This window comes from Ranitomeya variabilis, chromosome 1 (genome assembly GCF_051348905.1).
Source record: "Ranitomeya variabilis isolate aRanVar5 chromosome 1, aRanVar5.hap1, whole genome shotgun sequence".
NCBI classification, from domain to species: Eukaryota; Metazoa; Chordata; class Amphibia; order Anura; family Dendrobatidae; genus Ranitomeya; species Ranitomeya variabilis.
Window position 1 is genome coordinate 118,935,357 of NC_135232.1, and position 18,859 is coordinate 118,954,215.

General features: G+C 44.6%; 1 protein-coding gene across 3 annotated transcripts in view; it reads right to left on the reverse strand.

The window, feature by feature from the left end:
* Positions 1–674: 674 nt before the first annotated feature.
* SSBP2 (single stranded DNA binding protein 2) overlaps positions 675–18,859 on the reverse strand; it is a 196,710-nt gene continuing 178,525 nt past the window's right edge. For all 3 annotated transcript variants that reach the window (XM_077288492.1, XM_077288483.1, XM_077288502.1), the window contains 9 exons: positions 11,117–11,184; positions 10,697–10,745; positions 9,482–9,517; positions 7,884–7,938; positions 6,725–6,795; positions 6,459–6,537; positions 5,096–5,124; positions 4,397–4,495; positions 675–1,383 (listed from right to left, as the gene is read on the reverse strand). In XM_077288492.1, the coding sequence (XP_077144607.1) occupies positions 1,354–1,383; positions 4,397–4,495; positions 5,096–5,124; positions 6,459–6,537; positions 6,725–6,795; positions 7,884–7,938; positions 9,482–9,517; positions 10,697–10,745; positions 11,117–11,184 (516 nt within the window). In that variant the 3' untranslated portion in view covers positions 675–1,353. The remainder of the gene's footprint in view (positions 1,384–4,396; positions 4,496–5,095; positions 5,125–6,458; positions 6,538–6,724; positions 6,796–7,883; positions 7,939–9,481; positions 9,518–10,696; positions 10,746–11,116; positions 11,185–18,859) is intronic.

Below are 18,859 nucleotides of genomic sequence, written 5' to 3' on the forward strand. Positions count from 1 at the left end.
TCTGTTACACAAAGAAGCGATGTTTAGGGCAGCAAGGTAAACATGTCATATAGGTGTAATGGAAAGCTTGGCTCTTCACATGAACTATAGTCCCTTTGTCCTTGTTGCTATTGTGAAGGCAGCCATTAGCTTTACGTCCAGTAGTGACACAAAGACCAATGACTATTGGGAGATGCTTTTACAATCCAGGTCTGGATTCAAAGTTTTAACTTTTCCTAAAACAAAAAATTAATAGTTATGACATTTTCTTCAGGAAGAGAGGACAAGTTGGCAATTTTGTTCCAAGCGCAGGGTTCAGCAGCGAAATGTTGTCAGAGGCTCTTCTGTAAATTATCAACTTTGCTCCATGTGTTGGGAAATAATCATTGTGTATATGGAGGATTACATCTCATAGTACAAAATAACACAGAACAGTCACTAAAGACCGCTTCTTTTTGCTAACCCCCATGGTCCCTGATCTTCAGAAAGCACGGATTACAGAATGTAATCAATGTGTACCTCATACAGAAATTATCTGTATGCACAATACTGGTTCTTAATATGTAAATTCTACATTTTAGGTTTACGCTGTAATAAGAAAATAAGTTGCTTTATTTCTGTTTATCATCTTTGTTATATTAACAAATTTGAAAATGAAAAATGTTTGTCTCCAAAGCACTAAAATAATCAAGTCCTTGTGTCGTTCTTGAAGTTTTCATTTTTTATATACAAAATTGCACCTTTACACAAGTCTCTCAAATGACATAATTGAATTTCCCAGACCCATCAGTCAGTTATTCATAGGATAACTTGTATCAAAAGCAATTTAATAAAAGCACTCGTAAGCATTTTATTCCTATCCATGATTGCAGACATTTACAAAAACCAGAACAACATTTGAGTTTACCTTAAAAAATAACTTATTAAGCAGTGATATACACAGCACAAAATAGTTCAGGGAGAAAATGCGACAATTTGTAATTCAAAAATGTAAACGTGGAAAAAAAAAAGATGGAACAGAAGTCTCTATGTCTCGCTACTTAAGATGGCATGTGATAATATCCTTTTACAATGTCCTGTGGGAATATATATATATTTATATATATATTTATATATATATGTACAGATGATAAATTGCAGTTCTGTTTAGGGCACATTTTTACATATGCCACTCTTTACAGTCGCTTGAGTTTACACTTGGACCCGCTTCTTCACAAACAGGGTAAATGGCAAGATATAGAAAAAAAAGGATTCGTGTGACGGGGGACCAGGATCCTTAAGTTAAATGGCATGGTGATGAATAGGACTCCTCAAGGGCAGATCTGTGAAGAGGGCTAACTCACTGCAGTCTTCATGACGACACATGATGAGGAATCACACACTCATTGTCATGCTAGGGGAATACTGTGGAGAAAGAAAACAAAGGGTTAGAAAAGCCTTCCACTATACTGTAGATAATTTTCTGTATTTCTCTGTACCATGATAGATACTGAGTGTGTCATTGTCCTCACTGGAGGAGCATCTGCGCTCACTCAGAGCTGGAGGAGCATCTGCGCTCGCTCAGTGCTGGAGGGGCATCTGCGCTCCCTCAGAGCTGCAGGAGCATCTGCGCTCGCTCAGAGCTGGAGGGGCATCTGCGCTCGCTCAGAGCTGGAGGGGCATCTGCGCTCGCTCAGAGCTGCAGGGGCATCTGCGCTCGCTCAGAGCTGCAGGGGCATCTGCGCTCGCTCAGAGCTGGAGGGGCATCTGCGCTCGCTCAGAGCTGGAGGGGCATCTGCGCTCATTCAGAGCTGCAGGAGCATCTGCGCTCGCTCAGAGCTGGAGGGGCATCTGCGCTCGCTCAGAGCTGCAGGAGCATCTGCGCTCGCTCAGAGCTGCAGGAGCATCTGCGCTCGCTCAGAGCTGCAGGAGCATCTGCGCTCGCTCAGAGCTGCAGGAGCATCTGCGCTCGCTCAGAGCTGCAGGAGCATCTGCGCTCGCTCAGAGCTGCAGGAGCATCTGCGCTCGCTCAGAGCTGCAGGGGCATCTGCGCTCGCTCAGAGCTGCAGGGGCATCTGCGCTCGCTCAGAGCTGCAGGAGCATCTGCGCTCGCTCAGTGCTGGAGGGGCATCTGCGCTCGCTCAGAGCTGCAGGAGCATCTGCGCTCGCTCAGTGCTGGAGGGGCATCTGCGCTCGCTCAGAGCTGCAGGAGCATCTGCGCTCGCTCAGAGCTGCAGGAGCATCTGCGCTCGCTCAGAGCTGCAGGAGCATCTGCGCTCGCTCAGAGCTGGAGGGGCATCTGCGCTCGCTCAGAGCTGGAGGGGCATCTGCGCTCGCTCAGAGCTGGAGGTTTCCCGTGCAGAGACAAGCAGGGACTTCCTGAGCGGGATCAGATATAGCCATAAGGTGGGCATTCATATGCAGTTTTTGTTTAGCCAAATAATGAATTCAAGAAGATAAAATATGAAAGAAAAGAAAGAAATATGCTAAAAATACACCTTTAAAGGGTTTATCTGGGACTTTTACATTGATGGGCAATCCTGGGTATAGTTCATCAATATATGATTGGAGTGGGCACCCCCACGAAGTGGCTGTTCACAGTGCCAGAGGTGGGCAGAACTACTCAGTTACGGAGTTGCACAGCACAGATCCATGAACTGTATAGTGGTGGTGGCCGGGTACTGCACCTCGCCACCTATTGATTAGAATTTGCAGCAGATCTGCAGTACCTGGCCCTGTACACTACACAGGCGATTTGCACTGATCAGATGTTGATTATCTATCCTGAGGATAGGCCATCAATGTAAAAGTCTCAGACAACACCTTTAACTGCTGCAAACATGCAAATCTTATGCGCAACCTATAAAGTTACATTTCTGATACAAAACTCCAAATCTTAAAACTCAAGTTTTTCGCTTTACTTAGGATACTTTCACACTAGCGTCGGGCTGAGGTTCCCGACGCTAGCGTTGTCTCCGCCGCACAACGGGGGCAGCGGATGCATTTTTCCAGCGCATCCGCTGCCCCATTGTGAGGTGCGGGGAGGTGGGGGCGGAGTTCCGGCCACGCATGCGCGGTCGGAAAAAGCGGACCGTCGTGAGCAAAAAACGTTACATGTAGCGTTTTTTGCTCCCGACGGTCCGCCACAACACGGCGCAACCGTCGCACGACGGTTGCGACGTGTGTCAATCCGTCGCAATACGTCACTTAATTTAAGTCTATGGGGAAAAAACACATCCTGCAAGCACTTTTGCAGGATGCGTTTTTTCAGCAAAACGACGCATTGTGGCGGATTGCAGTTAACGCCAGTGTGAAAGTAGCCTTATGAAAAATAGCAGGTCTATCTCTGGGTGAATTTCAGGAGATGCTGCAGGGGTCTTCTATGCACGGTGTTTGGGGTTTTGTATCAGAAAAACACCTTTGATAAAGGCATACTAGAAATCCAAGGCGGCAGAAGATGCTGGACCTATTGAAACTATTAAGTGCAGAAAAAGGGTCTAAGTATGTCAGGGGTGGACATGTAATTTATAGTATAGGTTTTAGAAACCTGTAATGTTGTAATTATATATGGGAGGAGTGAGGAGGATTTATGGGATGGTCACTTTTCCATACGGGTAATGTAGTGGACAGATATATTACGGTTATCACAGTGGCTCACACTGGAGAACAGAACGGTCCAATCTCAGGTTACACCACCTATTAGTTTGCCATTTTTGGCCCATGTTTTTTCAGGTTAGAGCATACCCTCTTCCCACTAAGCCATACTAAATTATCAAATGAAGAATATAAGAGACACTGATTCATCAGGGTGTTTTCACGAGAAAGGTGAAATGTTGCACAAAATTTTGGAGACTTTTGCCGTTTTCATGGCATGTCAAGCCAGTACTGCCCACTTTTAGAAAAGAGCGCAAAGCTGAGGTGGGACAGGGTAATGACCAAGCACACCCGAATAATTCATGATCAATTATGCCAGAAATGTACTCCAGCTCCTAACTGGGGAAACAGCATCCGGGCACTAAAAGAGGTTGTTCGTGAAGAATGGAAAAAACAGAAGTTACGATATGTCGCCAACTTATCCGTCCCATGCCTAGAAGACTTGGTGGTTGTCCGGTCTAGAAAGACAAGTCTGCAGTCACTCGCATATCGCTGTTCCCGCTGTAAGCACTGGAGAACCCTTGCAGTGCATCATGGAGGTCCTACAAAATACTACATGTAGTAGTTTTTGATGTGGGGTGTATTCATTTTTGCATCACCTAATTTGAATAAAACTGAAAATTTTGTAATGAAGTTATATTATTAACTTTACTTTCGCGTTATGGATAAAAAAAAAATATTCTGTGAAACTCAAGTCTTGTGAAAATGCTGGAAACTGAGGAGGTGTACTCATTTATGCTGAGCACTGTAAGTAATATGTTCACAAACAGGACACGACACTCACACTCTCGCTCTGAAAGGGATTTAAGAAGTTTCCACCCATCTCTCCGTCATCCCGTGGTGTGCCTGGCTGGTTACTCAGGCTCATGTTGTTCGGAGAGTTCTGGGGGATAAAGCAATACATGTTATGTTAGGCAGAGCATCCACATAAAGGCATTTGAGGGGTGAAAGATTAAAGAGGTTCTTCTTTACTTTATCATTGATGACCTATCCTTAGGAAAGGTCATCAATGTCTGATCGGCCAGGGTCCGACACCCGGTACACCCGCTGATCAGATGTTCTCTATATTGGCGGCCGGAAATGCTCAATTGCGGAGGTTCTCTGTCTTCAATAGGAGGCAGATGTGCAGTACCCGGCCGTGGCCACTATCAGAAGATGGAGCAGCTCCACAATTAGGCATTTCTGGCCGGTGGCTGCCTACACCGTGATCAGCTGATCGGCAGGGGTGCTGGGTGTCGGACCCTGACTGATCAGTCTTTGATGACCTTTCCGAAGAATAGGTCATCAGTGATAAAGTAATGGACAACTGCTTTAAACGTTCAAAAATAATTAAGGGACGTTTAGTGACACGAGGTCACACAAGTCTAGTTATTTTTACTACAACTTCTTCAAAGTGAGAAGTACAGGATACAAAGAAAATGTGCACACAATGGAGAACAGGTCTCATCACTGGTGATTCCATGCTATTCACAAATGACCGTACCTTGGAAATACTGTCCATGTCCCCAGAACCTACACAACAAGGAAATAATTAGAAACACAAGGTAATACCACAAAGTAAAATCACCTGTCAACATCACTGGATGCAACAAATATTGGAATTAATGTGTATAGTCATTTGTAGGTAGATAACCAGTAATTAATCTTCACTGTGAGGCAATGGCACATCTTTTAAGGCAACATTTTTTTTCTCTTTGAGGCATCTTAGAGTAAACATACTTTTGAAATGCCCGATCAGAGACCATGTGTCTCAGATGAGCAGTACGATACAATCTTCGATCCTTTTGACTTATCTGTCAGTCAACTGAAACAGAGTGAGGATCACATCAGACTAGTCATCCAAAACACAGTCCGCAAATTGGATTGTCAAAATATGTTTACTGTAAAAGCATTCGCTTTAAATGCTAGTGTTATTGGATAAAAAATATTTTTGCAGTCGTGTTTGTTTTATTTTGAATGATTTGGCTTCTACAGCCTCTGTGTATCACTGTTCATAGCTGGCTGTAGAATGAGGGAAAGAGAATTAGAGCAGCACAAAGAAAGAGTCCAGGTGCAGAGCCCCCCCAAATACCAAACCTCAATTATAAAAATCCAGAAACATTGGAGGCAGCACACTGTTTTGTAATGTTTTGAGAAAGGTTCCTGTTGGGACCGAAACGTCGCTTTCTGGGCGGATTAAATAGCTCCTTTTCACTACAAAACGGTATGCTGCCTCCAATTTTTCTGGATTTTTATAATTGTGGCTGTAGAATGAGTTAGAAGTTTGATCTGTCAGTGAACTTATGGATAAAAACCTTGCTGTAAGAACGAGCTCACTGATTGATTTGACTGATTGATTTTAACTCATTATGCAGTCTTCTATGTATGGTTATACATGATGGCTGTAGAAGCCATACGCCCCCAAATTTGTAATAAAACCCAAAAGGATAAGTTATTTTTAGTCAAAAATACATGCACGGCAATGTTTGTGGTAACTCAACTCATTCCTTAGCCATAACTTAATATAGCTGTGGATCTGCTGCATCACAAAATGTAGGAAAACAAGGGCTAAAAAGGGAGATGTGAAATGATATTGTCCAAATGTGGGCAGTAACAGAATTGGCTGTACGTCTATATACCGGGGTATGCCAACATGCATAAGACTGCTATAGCAAAGTACTGACACTGAAAACTATACATATAAATGACCTGTAAATCAATGGTCAGGTGGAGTTTGGTTGTAAGAAGGGCTCGACTTTATGTGGAAATAGCACTAATGGTGTGACTACCAAAATCTATTTCTACCTCACATGTTCTAGAGGCCGTTATAAAGAATACAGCTCGGCCGCCATGATGGCCGCACTTACCTAACGAGCCATTTATGTGGTGCGGTTCCATCCCACCTAATCCACTCATTGGGCCATCTGATCCAGGCCCCATTGGGAACTAATACAAAAGGGAAAAATAAAATGAGCACATCGGTGTTATTCTGAAAATATTCACAGTTCTAATCTATCCTTTATACAGCTCCAGTACATTATAGGCTAGGAGATAAATATATGCCCGCAGACAATCGGGGAAGGCTTACCTCCTACATACAGTTACAATCTATCCGTACTGATCCCCAACTTACATTAGGTCTGTTGGCGCCAGGAGGTACTGCATTCATTAATGTGTACATATTGTCTCCAGAATTTGTGGAATCTGAAATAGAAGTGAACATGTATAGTCAGCGCATGGTCTCCTATACAGCAACTCTGGACAGGAAGGTGGATGGAGAGGGGGTGACCATGGTTAGGAAAACAGCGCCACCCCTGATCAGAGTTTGTGTGTTGCATTGCAGCTAAGCTCCAATACCAGGCAACATCCATGGTCAGGCGTGGTGCTATTTCTGAAAAAAAAAAAATAGCATCCATATTTTTCAAATACTGCACAACCCCATTATTAAAGGGAATCTGTCACCAGCCTTTTGCCACCTTATCAGCAAGCAGCATTAATGTGGAGATATTGACCTTGATTCCAGCGATGTATCATTTTCTAGGCTGCCTACCATAAGCTTGAGAAAATCACTGTTTTATCAGCAGGAGATTATCACAAGAGGTATAGTAAACCTCCTGCCATGTAGTCCTCCATATTCATAGTTCTGTATAACTCCGCCCCCACCACCGATTGGCAGCTTTGTGTGTACACTGTGCATAGATAGAAATTAGCCAATCGGTGGTGGGGGCAGAGTTATACAGAGCTCAGCATTCAGAGAGCTGATAAGATTTGTAGCAGATCAAACCATTTTTAATCAAAACTGCACCAACAAGTAAATTAAGTGACACATTGCTGGAATCAGGGCCTCTGCCCCTACATCATGCTGCTCTTAAATGGGGCGGCAGAAACCTGGCTACAGATTCCCCTTAAGGGTTTTCCCACAAAACATTTCACAACTATCAACAGGAATCCATTCAAACACCTCCTCAATGCTTATTCCAACGTCTATGATAATCGGTCCATGCACGGATCGCTAATACACGGACTGGCCGTGGCTCTCCCAACACGTGCGAGGCCGCTTCATATATTTCTCTGCAGCCGTCGTGCTTGAGTTGGGAGACCCGCGGCCGGCCTGTGCATTGCGAACTGATTTGCATGGACGTCTGATGAGTCTTTACAGTGATCATACAGTGAGCCAGAACAGGGCACTTGGAAGCCCAGCTGTAGTGATCCATGGGATCCCCGGCACCAGACATTTACCATCTATTCTCTCTGGCGAGAGGATGCATTTCCATATTGATGCATAAACCTACCTGCTGGACTGGGCATAATTGGCGTGCCCGGAGGCCCACCACCACCAGGAGGACCCTGCAGAGACAAGATTGGGTAACAATAAATCCTGGCTACCCAACAAGGCCATATTACATATAACTTGAAACAAAACTACTCAAAACAGAATCTGTGCACAGTTTGTAGTTTTAGGGTATGTTTCCATGGGCACAAACCGGCGGGACTTTGGACGCAGCACATGTCCGCTCCATTCAAAGCGCTGCCGGCTTTTGTATGCACGGTGATTCTGGATGTGTTCATGGAACCGTGCAGAATCACCACATCCTATACATTGGACGGGTGATATCTATCTTGCGGAGACTGAGTGAGATAAATAGACATGCTGCAGCCTGGAAAGACGCGCCGCATGTCCGGTTACGCAGGGACGCCAGGGGCGTGTGCACGTATAGTGGAGACGGGATTTCATAACATCCCATCTACTATGCTGTAACATCTGGCCGCTGTGGGTAGGACACTGCCGATGTACTCAGCATCTAATCCACAGCGTTTACTGACCGTGGAAACATACCCTTATGCTTCTTATTATTATCTTTTATATAAATATAAAGCACTCTCCTAATCTGTTTTTTTCAGTCAGTCAGTTTTTTTTTAATATACCAAATGGCTGCAGTGAAACAAAGCATGAAAAATGTAAAGGAGTCTGAATACTTTCCGTACCCACTGTATATTGCAGTCATCATATTATACAGCACTATGTTCTTTCAATTGCTCATTTTCCCTTCTACCCAGATAATTCTTCTCTTTTCCATTAGGTCTATGATATCACGTGATTAAAAACTGAATAGCTGAATCCTTCTAAGCTCTTTAAATGTTCCATACAGTATAATTATTTGGAGAGGGGGCTTACTGAAAAATGTAGCTGCACAATCAATAGAGATAATGCAGATTTGGTTTTTATTGATCCACAATGACTGAGGCAATCCCCCCCCCCAAAAAACCAGGAAAACCAAAAAACAATAAGCTCCAGTAAAAATACAAGACGAAAGATGAATAAATACAATAGGAAGTGTTCTTTTAATGTACCCTGAAACTTTTTGTCAGGTTACATGTTGGTAAATACAAGTTTCTGTAAAGTTTACAACTAATCCGATAAAACAGAAGTGATTAGATCCTACTATAAATGGCCTCTTTAAGTTATATTAGTGGAACGTAGAGCTGTTGCTTTCGAGGGGGTCTACGCCAGTAGTTTTACCGCTTCTCCATAAACTGACCGCATTAGTGGATTCCTCTCCAGCAGTCGGCAGAGTTAATCAATGGGTTTTTGAGCTCCTCATTGTTCCAAGTGATTGTGAAGTACCTCTTACCGTGGCATGCATTGCAGCGGATGGTGTGATGGAGGGAAGCCTGGCTCTCCCTGCATCTGTGCGCAGATTGCTAACGGTTCTTCAAACGAATATCAACATATGCACATTAAACGTCAGACAAAACAGCGGCGCGCGGCTCAGATGTTCACTCCGCACACAATACTCAAGGGCTCCTCTTAACATCTGGATAACTATTTCTTTGACTAAATAAAATGTAACATCAATTCCAATGAGCAAACAAAAGCAGATGAACTTACTACATAATTCCCGGGAGACGCGGACGAGTAGGGTATCTAAAAGCAAATAAAAATCAAAGTTACTCCTTTATTGTGCAGTGAGAACATCTATTGATTGCGTTCCTTGTTGGGGACATCTTTCTTGCAGGGCAGATTGTCCTCTTTAGTTAGATTAGTCCACACAGATATCAAAGGGAAATGGTCGCACGTCTCGCATTGGAGCAGCTGCTTCCTATGCCAAGGAGTGGAAATACGCGCAATCTCGGGTGGGTGACGGAATCGAAGGGGCTTCAGCTGGTGAAGAAGGGGTCACAAGAAGAAATAGCAGCGACCAGGTTAGGCAGTGCTCAAATCACGCGTTTGAACTAGGCTCTAAACCAGAAAAGCTCCTAGCCCTTATCATTTATTTAAAAGGATGTCTTTTTGACGAAACCAGGCTGTTATGCTTCATCATGAGGGATATAGTAAAAATACAAAAAACACTTCAATACAACAACAAAAAAAACATATGTACAATGGTCTTTTTTTTTTTTTTTTACAAGAGCCTATTTGAATACACCGTGACCTTACATCTTAGGGCTCGTGCACATGACTGCATTTTCGGTCCGAGTGTGATCCTACAAAACATCGGGGATCACTCGGGTCAATGTTAGTCCATGGAGCCTTGCACATATCAGATTTCTGCATCCATAAATCGGATTGTACTCAACCATTCAACTCAGTGGGTCAAAAAATTGGACTGCACTTGGATGACATCAGAGTGTGGTCAGATTTTAACAGAATGGAGTATTTTTTGTGATCAGCATAATCGGCCTGATTTTCTCAGATGAGAGAAAAAAGGTGATATGACCCTATCCTAATGCCTAAGTCTGGAAATCTACCAACAAAGCCTTATATAAGAGGATCACAGATATCCCCAAAAGAAGTGCCCGCTCCATGCAAAGCAGAGCATCTCTTCCTACATGACTGGATCCGGACACTCAATGGCTCCGGGGCTGTTGTGTGTCTGTATCACAACCACATTGGGTACTAAAAGAAGGTAAGAAAATGGCCTTAAATAGAAGGTCTGTCTTGTCAGCATTACTAGAATTGAAGAGGTCTGTAATGAGGAGCTACGCCTGGTTTACACAGAGTAAGATAAAATATGTCAATATTTATTTGAAAACTCTATTAAAAAGATATGTAAAGTAAAGTAATCATAGACAAAAAAAACATATCAAATAAATATATACTAACTGAGTTTGCACTGCCGGGGTTGGGCCATGGTCTTCCACCTCCAGGACCCCTGAGTATTAAAATAAAGATCATCACTTTCATCATAACAAATATCAGACACAAAATAAAGCATCAAAGGGTTAACTGTTTCAGTGGTGTACAGGGGGCCAAGATACAGCTGTTAGTCCAGGAGACCTGCGGTGGGTCCAGGCATTAGTCTGTATACAGACTGAGATCGGGACATCTGAATCCGGTCCTACAAATAAACTCCCCGTGTAGCCCTGGCCTTAAACCTTCCTTTAAGCAATAAAGGAAATTATGAATATTACACCATAATGCACATTAGATGTTACTTGTCCTTTCATTAAAACCCCGGAGACCACCCCCAAGGAGTTCAGGAACGACCATGCTCCCCATTAATGGTGTGTGCCGTCCACTTACATATTCATCCCCGGCATCCCTGGACCACCAAGTGCATTCAGTGGCGGTCGCATCCCACCTCCGTAGCTCTGTAATGATAACCAAGGGTCAGACTACCACAAAACAAAAAAAAAAGCAAAGAGGAAAGGAGAAAGAAAAGACAGTACATTAATGGAAGCCCAAAAGATGTCTGCTGCCAGACACACACCATACACCCCAGCCGAAGGCTTGCCGAACGGCAAACAGGAGCGGAAACCCTCGGGGAAAATGTCACTCTTTCACCTCAGCCCAGTCTATACCCAGGCCCAATGGGACCGGGGTTTGTGCTCATTTATTCACAGTTCTCCCCTGAATATTCCATTTTTTGTATTTTGGGTTTTTAAATCCACCATAGGGCTTCAGAGAGATCAGAGATATGGGCCTTTAGATTTATTGCTATTTCTTATGGACTTTACAAGGGGGCGTGGCTCGCAGAGCAGCCTAAAGTCTTGCCCCGGAGCATCCAGTTAGCCACGCCCCATTGGTAAAGACCCTACAAAGTTGTACCAAATAGAAAATCCCACATCTCTCGAAAACTGTATAGAGAATTTAGAAAAAGCAATAAGTGGAACGCTCAGTGGAGCAGCAGTAGCCAAATTACCGCAAACACTGATCGCTCCTCTGTATCCAGGAGGCCTCAGGTCAGGAGAAACGTTTGCTTCATTCCTGAACGGCACCATTTTGTCTCCAGCACTTTGGGTGTAACGGGGTCTGCAGCTCAGCCGCATTTACTGGTATGGGACAAGCGGGCCCACCAGACACCGCACAGGACGACCTTACTCCTAACTGGATACAATCAATTTTCATCTGTAAATTGAGCCAATGTGTGGCCGGATCAATATCACTACAGAATAAAGGCTGCGGACAGCTCTGCAGTGAAATGATTTCACTGTTCACTAAATGGAAAATTAAGCAATATTCTAAGTAAAATGAGGAAACTATTTCCTGCTGCAGATTCTGTTTTACTCCTTCATCTAGCTGGTTGCCCTGAGACTTTTTGCATGGGACCAACAGTATAGCACTTTAGGCAATGTCGGTCCCCCCTCCCTTTACTCAATGGAAACAACCATAGCAGGAACCAGTCTGTACATCAGAGATCCCAGTGTGGAGAGGGGAAAATGCATCCATAGTGCAGAGAGGGAAAATACATCCACACATAGTGCGGAGAGGGAAAATACATCCATACATAGTGCGGAGAGGGGAAAATGCATCCACACATAGTGCGGAGAGGGTAGAATGCATCCATACATAGTGCGGAGAGGGGAAAATGCATCCATACATAGTGCGGAGAGGGAAGAATGCATCCATACATAGTGCGGAGAGGGAAGAATGCATACATACATAGTGCGGAGAGGGAAGAATGCATACATACATAGTGCGGAGAGGGGAAAATGCATCCATACATAGTGCGGAGAGGGTAGAATGCATCCATACATAGTGCGGAGAGGGGAAAATGCATCCATACATAGTGCGGAGAGGGAAGAATGCATCCATACATAGTGCAGAGGGAAGAATGCATCCATACATAGTGCGGAGAGGGAAGAATGCATACATACATAGTGCGGAGAGGGAAGAATGCATACATACATAGTGCGGAGAGGGGAAAATGCATCCACACATAGTGCGGAGAGGGTAGAATGCATCCATACATAGTGCGGAGAGGGGAAAATGCATCCATACATAGTGCGGAGAGGGAAGAATGCATCCATACATAGTGCAGAGGGAAGAATGCATCCATACATAGTGCGGAGAGGGAAGAATGCATACATACATAGTGCGGAGAGGGAAGAATGCATACATACATAGTGCGGAGAGGGGAAAATGCATCCATACATAGTGCGGAGAGGGAAGAATGCATCCATACATAGTGCGGAGAGGGAAGAATGCATACATACATAGTGCGGAGAGGGGAAAATGCATCCATACATAGTGCAGAGAGGGGAAAATGCATCCATACATAGTGCGGAGAGGGTAGAATGCATCCATACATAGTGCGGAGAGGGAAAATACATCCATACATAGTGCGGAGAGGGGAAAATGCATCCATACATAGTGCGGAGAGGGAAGAATGCATCCATACATAGTGCGGAGAGGGAAGAATGCATCCATACATAGTGCAGAGAGGGAAGAATGCATCCATACATAGTGCAGAGAGGGAAGAATGCACACATACATAGTGAAGAGAGGGGAAAATACATCCATACATAGTGCGGAGAGGGTAGAATGCATCCATACATAGTGCGGAGAGGGAAGAATGCATCCATACATAGTGCAGAGAGGGGAAAATGCATCCATACATAGTGCAGAGAGGGGAAAATACATCCATACATAGTGCGGAGAGGGAAGAATGCATCCATACATAGTGCGGAGAGGGAAGAATGCATACATACATAGTGCGGAGAGGGGAAAATGCATCCATACATAGTGCAGAGAGGGGAAAATACATCCATACATAGTGCGGAGAGGGGAAAATGCATCCATACATAGTGCAGAGAGGGGAAAATACATCCATACATAGTGCGGAGAGGGTAGAATGCATCCATACATAGTGCGGAGAGGGAAGAATGCATCCATACATAGTGCGGAGAGGGAAGAATGCATCCATACATAGTGCAGAGAGGGAAGAATGCATCCATACATAGTGCGGAGAGGGAAGAATGCATCCATACATAGTGCCAAAAGGGGAAAATGCATCCATACATAGTGCAGAGAGGGGAAAATACATCCATACATAGTGCGGAGAGGGAAGAATGCATCCATACATAGTGCGGAGAGGGAAGAATGCATCCATACATAGTGCGGAGAGGGAAGAATGCATCCATACATAGTGCGGAGAGGGAAGAATGCATCCATACATAGTGCGGAGAGGGAAGAATGCATCCATACATAGTGCCAAAAGGGGAAAATGCATCCATACATAGTGCGGAGAGGGGAAATGCATCCATACATAGTGCAGAGAGGGAAGAATGCATCCATACATAGTACGGAGAGGGGAAAATGCATCCATACAAAGTGCGGAGAGGGGAAAATGCATCCATACATAGTGCGGAGAGGGAAAATGCATCCATACATAGTGCAGAGAGAGGAAAATGCATCCATACATAGTGCGGAGAGGGGAAAATGCATCCATACATAGTGCGGAGAGAGGAAAATGCATCCATACATAGTGCAGAGAGGGAAAATACATCCATACATAGTGCGGAGAGGGAAGAATGCATACATACATACATACATAGTGCAGAGAGGGGAAAATGCATACATACATACATAGTGCAGAGAGGGAAAATGCATCCACACATAGTGCGGAGAGGGAAAATACATCCATACATAGTGTGGAGAGGGTAGAATGCATCCATACATAGTGCGGAGAGGGGAAAATACATCCATACATAGTGCGGAGAGGGGAAAATACATCCATACATAGTGTGGAGAGGGTAGAATGCATCCATACATAGTGCAGAGAGGGAAGAATGCATCCATACATAGTGCGGAGAGGGAAGAATGCATCCATACATAGTGCGGAGAGGGAAGAATGCATACATACATAGTGCGGAGAGGGGAAAATGCATCCATACATAGTGCGGAGAGGGGAAAATACATCCATACATAGTGTGGAGAGGGTAGAATGCATCCATACATAGTGCAGAGAGGGAAGAATGCATCCATACATAGTGCGGAGAGGGAAGAATGCATCCATACATAGTGCGGAGAGGGAAGAATGCATACATACATAGTGCGGAGAGGGGAAAATGCATCCATACATAGTGCGGAGAGGTGAAAATGCATCCATACATAGTGCAGAGAGGGAAGAATGCATCCATACATAGTGCGGAGAGGGAAGAATGCATACATACATAGTGCGGAGAGGGGAAAATGCATCCATACATAGTGCAGAGAGGGGAAAATACATCCATACATAGTGCGGAGAGGGTAGAATGCATCCATACATAGTGCGGTGAGGGAAGAATGCATCCATACATAGTGCGGAGAGGGAAGAATGCATCCATACATAGTGCGGTGAGGGAAGAATGCATCCATACATAGTGCGGTGAGGGAAGAATGCATCCATACATAGTGCGGAGAGGGTAGAATGCATCCATACATAGTGCGGTGAGGGAAGAATGCATCCATACATAGTGCGGAGAGGGAAGAATGCATCCATACATAGTGCGGTGAGGGAAGAATGCATCCATACATAGTGCGGAGAGGGTAGAATGCATCCATACATAGTGCGGTGAGGGAAGAATGCATCCATACATAGTGCGGAGAGGGAAGAATGCATCCATACATAGTGCCAAAAGGGGAAAATGCATTCATACATAGTGCGGAGAGGGGAAATGCATCCATACATAGTGCGGAGAGGGGAAAATGCATCCATACAAAGTGCGGAGAGGGGAAAATGCATCCATACATAGTGCGGAGAGAGGAAAATGCATCCATACATAGTGCGGAGAGGGAAGAATGCATCCATACATAGTGCCAAAAGGGGAAAATGCATTCATACATAGTGCGGAGAGGGGAAATGCATCCATACATAGTGCGGAGAGGGGAAAATGCATCCATACAAAGTGCGGAGAGGGGAAAATGCATCCATACATAGTGCGGAGAGAGGAAAATGCATCCATACATAGTGCGGAGAGAGGAAAATGCATCCATACATAGTGCGGAGAGGGAAGAATGCATCCATACATAGTGCAGAGAGGGAAGAATGCATCCATACATAGTGCAGAGAGGGAAGAATGCACACATACATAGTGAAGAGAGGGGAAAATACATCCATACATAGTGCGGAGAGGGTAGAATGCATCCATACATAGTGCGGAGAGGGAAGAATGCATCCATACATAGTGCAGAGAGGGGAAAATGCATCCATACATAGTGCAGAGAGGGGAAAATACATCCATACATAGTGCGGAGAGGGAAGAATGCATCCATACATAGTGCGGAGAGGGAAGAATGCATACATACATAGTGCGGAGAGGGGAAAATGCATCCATACATAGTGCAGAGAGGGGAAAATACATCCATACATAGTGCGGAGAGGGGAAAATGCATCCATACATAGTGCAGAGAGGGGAAAATACATCCATACATAGTGCGGAGAGGGTAGAATGCATCCATACATAGTGCGAAGAGGGAAGAATGCATCCATACATAGTGCGGAGAGGGAAGAATGCATCCATACATAGTGCAGAGAGGGGAAAATGCATCCATACATAGTGCAGAGAGGGGAAAATACATCCATACATAGTGCGGAGAGGGAAGAATGCATCCATACATAGTGCGGAGAGGGAAGAATGCATACATACATAGTGCGGAGAGGGGAAAATGCATCCATACATAGTGCAGAGAGGGGAAAATACATCCATACATAGTGCGGAGAGGGGAAAATGCATCCATACATAGTGCAGAGAGGGGAAAATACATCCATACATAGTGCGGAGAGGGTAGAATGCATCCATACATAGTGCGAAGAGGGAAGAATGCATCCATACATAGTGCGGAGAGGGAAGAATGCATCCATACATAGTGCCAAAAGGGAAAAATGCATCCATACATAGTGCGGAGAGGGGAAATGCATCCATACATAGTGCAGAGAGGGAAGAATGCATCCATACATAGTGCGGAGAGGGGAAAATGCATCCATACAAAGTGCGGAGAGGGGAAAATGCATCCATACATAGTGCGGAGAGGGAAAATGCATCCATACATAGTGCGGAGAGGGTAGAATGCATCCATACATAGTGCGGAGAGGGAAGAATGCATCCATACATAGTGCGGAGAGGGAAGAATGCATACATACATAGTGCGGAGAGGGGAAAATGCATCCATACATAGTGCAGAGAGGGGAAAATACATCCATACATAGTGCGGAGAGGGGAAAATGCATCCATACATAGTGCAGAGAGGGGAAAATACATCCATACATAGTGCGGAGAGGGTAGAATGCATCCATACATAGTGCGGAGAGGGAAGAATGCATCCATACATAGTGCGGAGAGGGAAGAATGCATCCATACATAGTGCCAAAAGGGAAAAATGCATCCATACATAGTGCGGAGAGGGGAAATGCATCCATACATAGTGCAGAGAGGGAAGAATGCATCCATACATAGTGCGGAGAGGGGAAAATGCATCCATACAAAGTGCGGAGAGGGGAAAATGCATCCATACATAGTGCGGAGAGGGAAAATGCATCCATACATAGTGCGGAGAGAGGAAAATGCATCCATACATAGTGCAGAGAGGGAAAATACATCCATACATAGTGCGGAGAGGGAAGAATGCATACATACATACATACATAGTGCAGAGAGGGGAAAATGCATACATACATACATAGTGCAGAGAGGGAAAATGCATCCACACATAGTGCGGAGAGGGAAAATACATCCATACATAGTGCGGAGAGGGGAAAATGCATCCATACATAGTGCAGAGAGGGGAAAATGCATCCATACATAGTGCGGAGAGGGGAAAATACATCCATACATAGTGTGGAGAGGGTAGAATGCATCCATACATAGTGCAGAGAGGGAAGAATGCATCCATACATAGTGCGGAGAGGGAAGAATGCATCCATACATAGTGCGGAGAGGGAAGAATGCATACATACATAGTGCGGAGAGGGGAAAATGCATCCATACATAGTGCGGAGAGGTGAAAATGCATCCATACATAGTGCAGAGAGGCAAGAATGCATCCATACATAGTGCGGAGAGGGAAGAATGCATACATACATAGTGCGGAGAGGGGAAAATGCATCCATACATAGTGCAGAGAGGGGAAAATACATCCATACATAGTGCGGAGAGGGAAGAATGCATCCATACATAGTGCAGAGAGGGAAGAATGCATCCATACATAGTGCAGAGAGGGAAGAATGCACACATACATAGTGAAGAGAGGGGAAAATACATCCATACATAGTGCGGAGAGGGTAGAATGCATCCATACATAGTGCGGAGAGGGAAGAATGCATCCATACATAGTGCAGAGAGGGGAAAATGCATCCATACATAGTGCAGAGAGGGGAAAATACATCCATACATAGTGCGGAGAGGGAAGAATGCATCCATACATAGTGCGGAGAGGGAAGAATGCATACATACATAGTGCGGAGAGGGGAAAATGCATCCATACATAGTGCAGAGAGGGGAAAATGCATCCATACATAGTGCGGAGAGGGGAAAATACATCCATACATAGTGCGGAGAGGGTAGAATGCATCCATACATAGTGCGGAGAGGGAAGAATGCATCCATACATAGTGCGGAGAGGGAAGAATGCATCCATACATAGTGCCAAAAGGGAAAAATGCATCCATACATAGTGCGGAGAGGGGAAATGCATCCATACATAGTGCAGAGAGGGAAGAATGCATCCATACATAGTGCGGAGAGGGGAAAATGCATCCATACAAAGTGCGGAGAGGGGAAAATGCATCCATACATAGTGCGGAGAGGGAAAATGCATCCATACATAGTGCGGAGAGAGGAAAATGCATCCATACATAGTGCAGAGAGGGAAAATACATCCATACATAGTGCGGAGAGGGAAGAATGCATACATACATACATACATAGTGCAGAGAGGGGAAAATGCATACATACATACATAGTGCGGAGAGGGGAAAATGCATCCATACATAGTGCAGAGAGGGGAAAATACATCCATACATAGTGTGGAGAGGGTAGAATGCATCCATACATAGTGCAGAGAGGG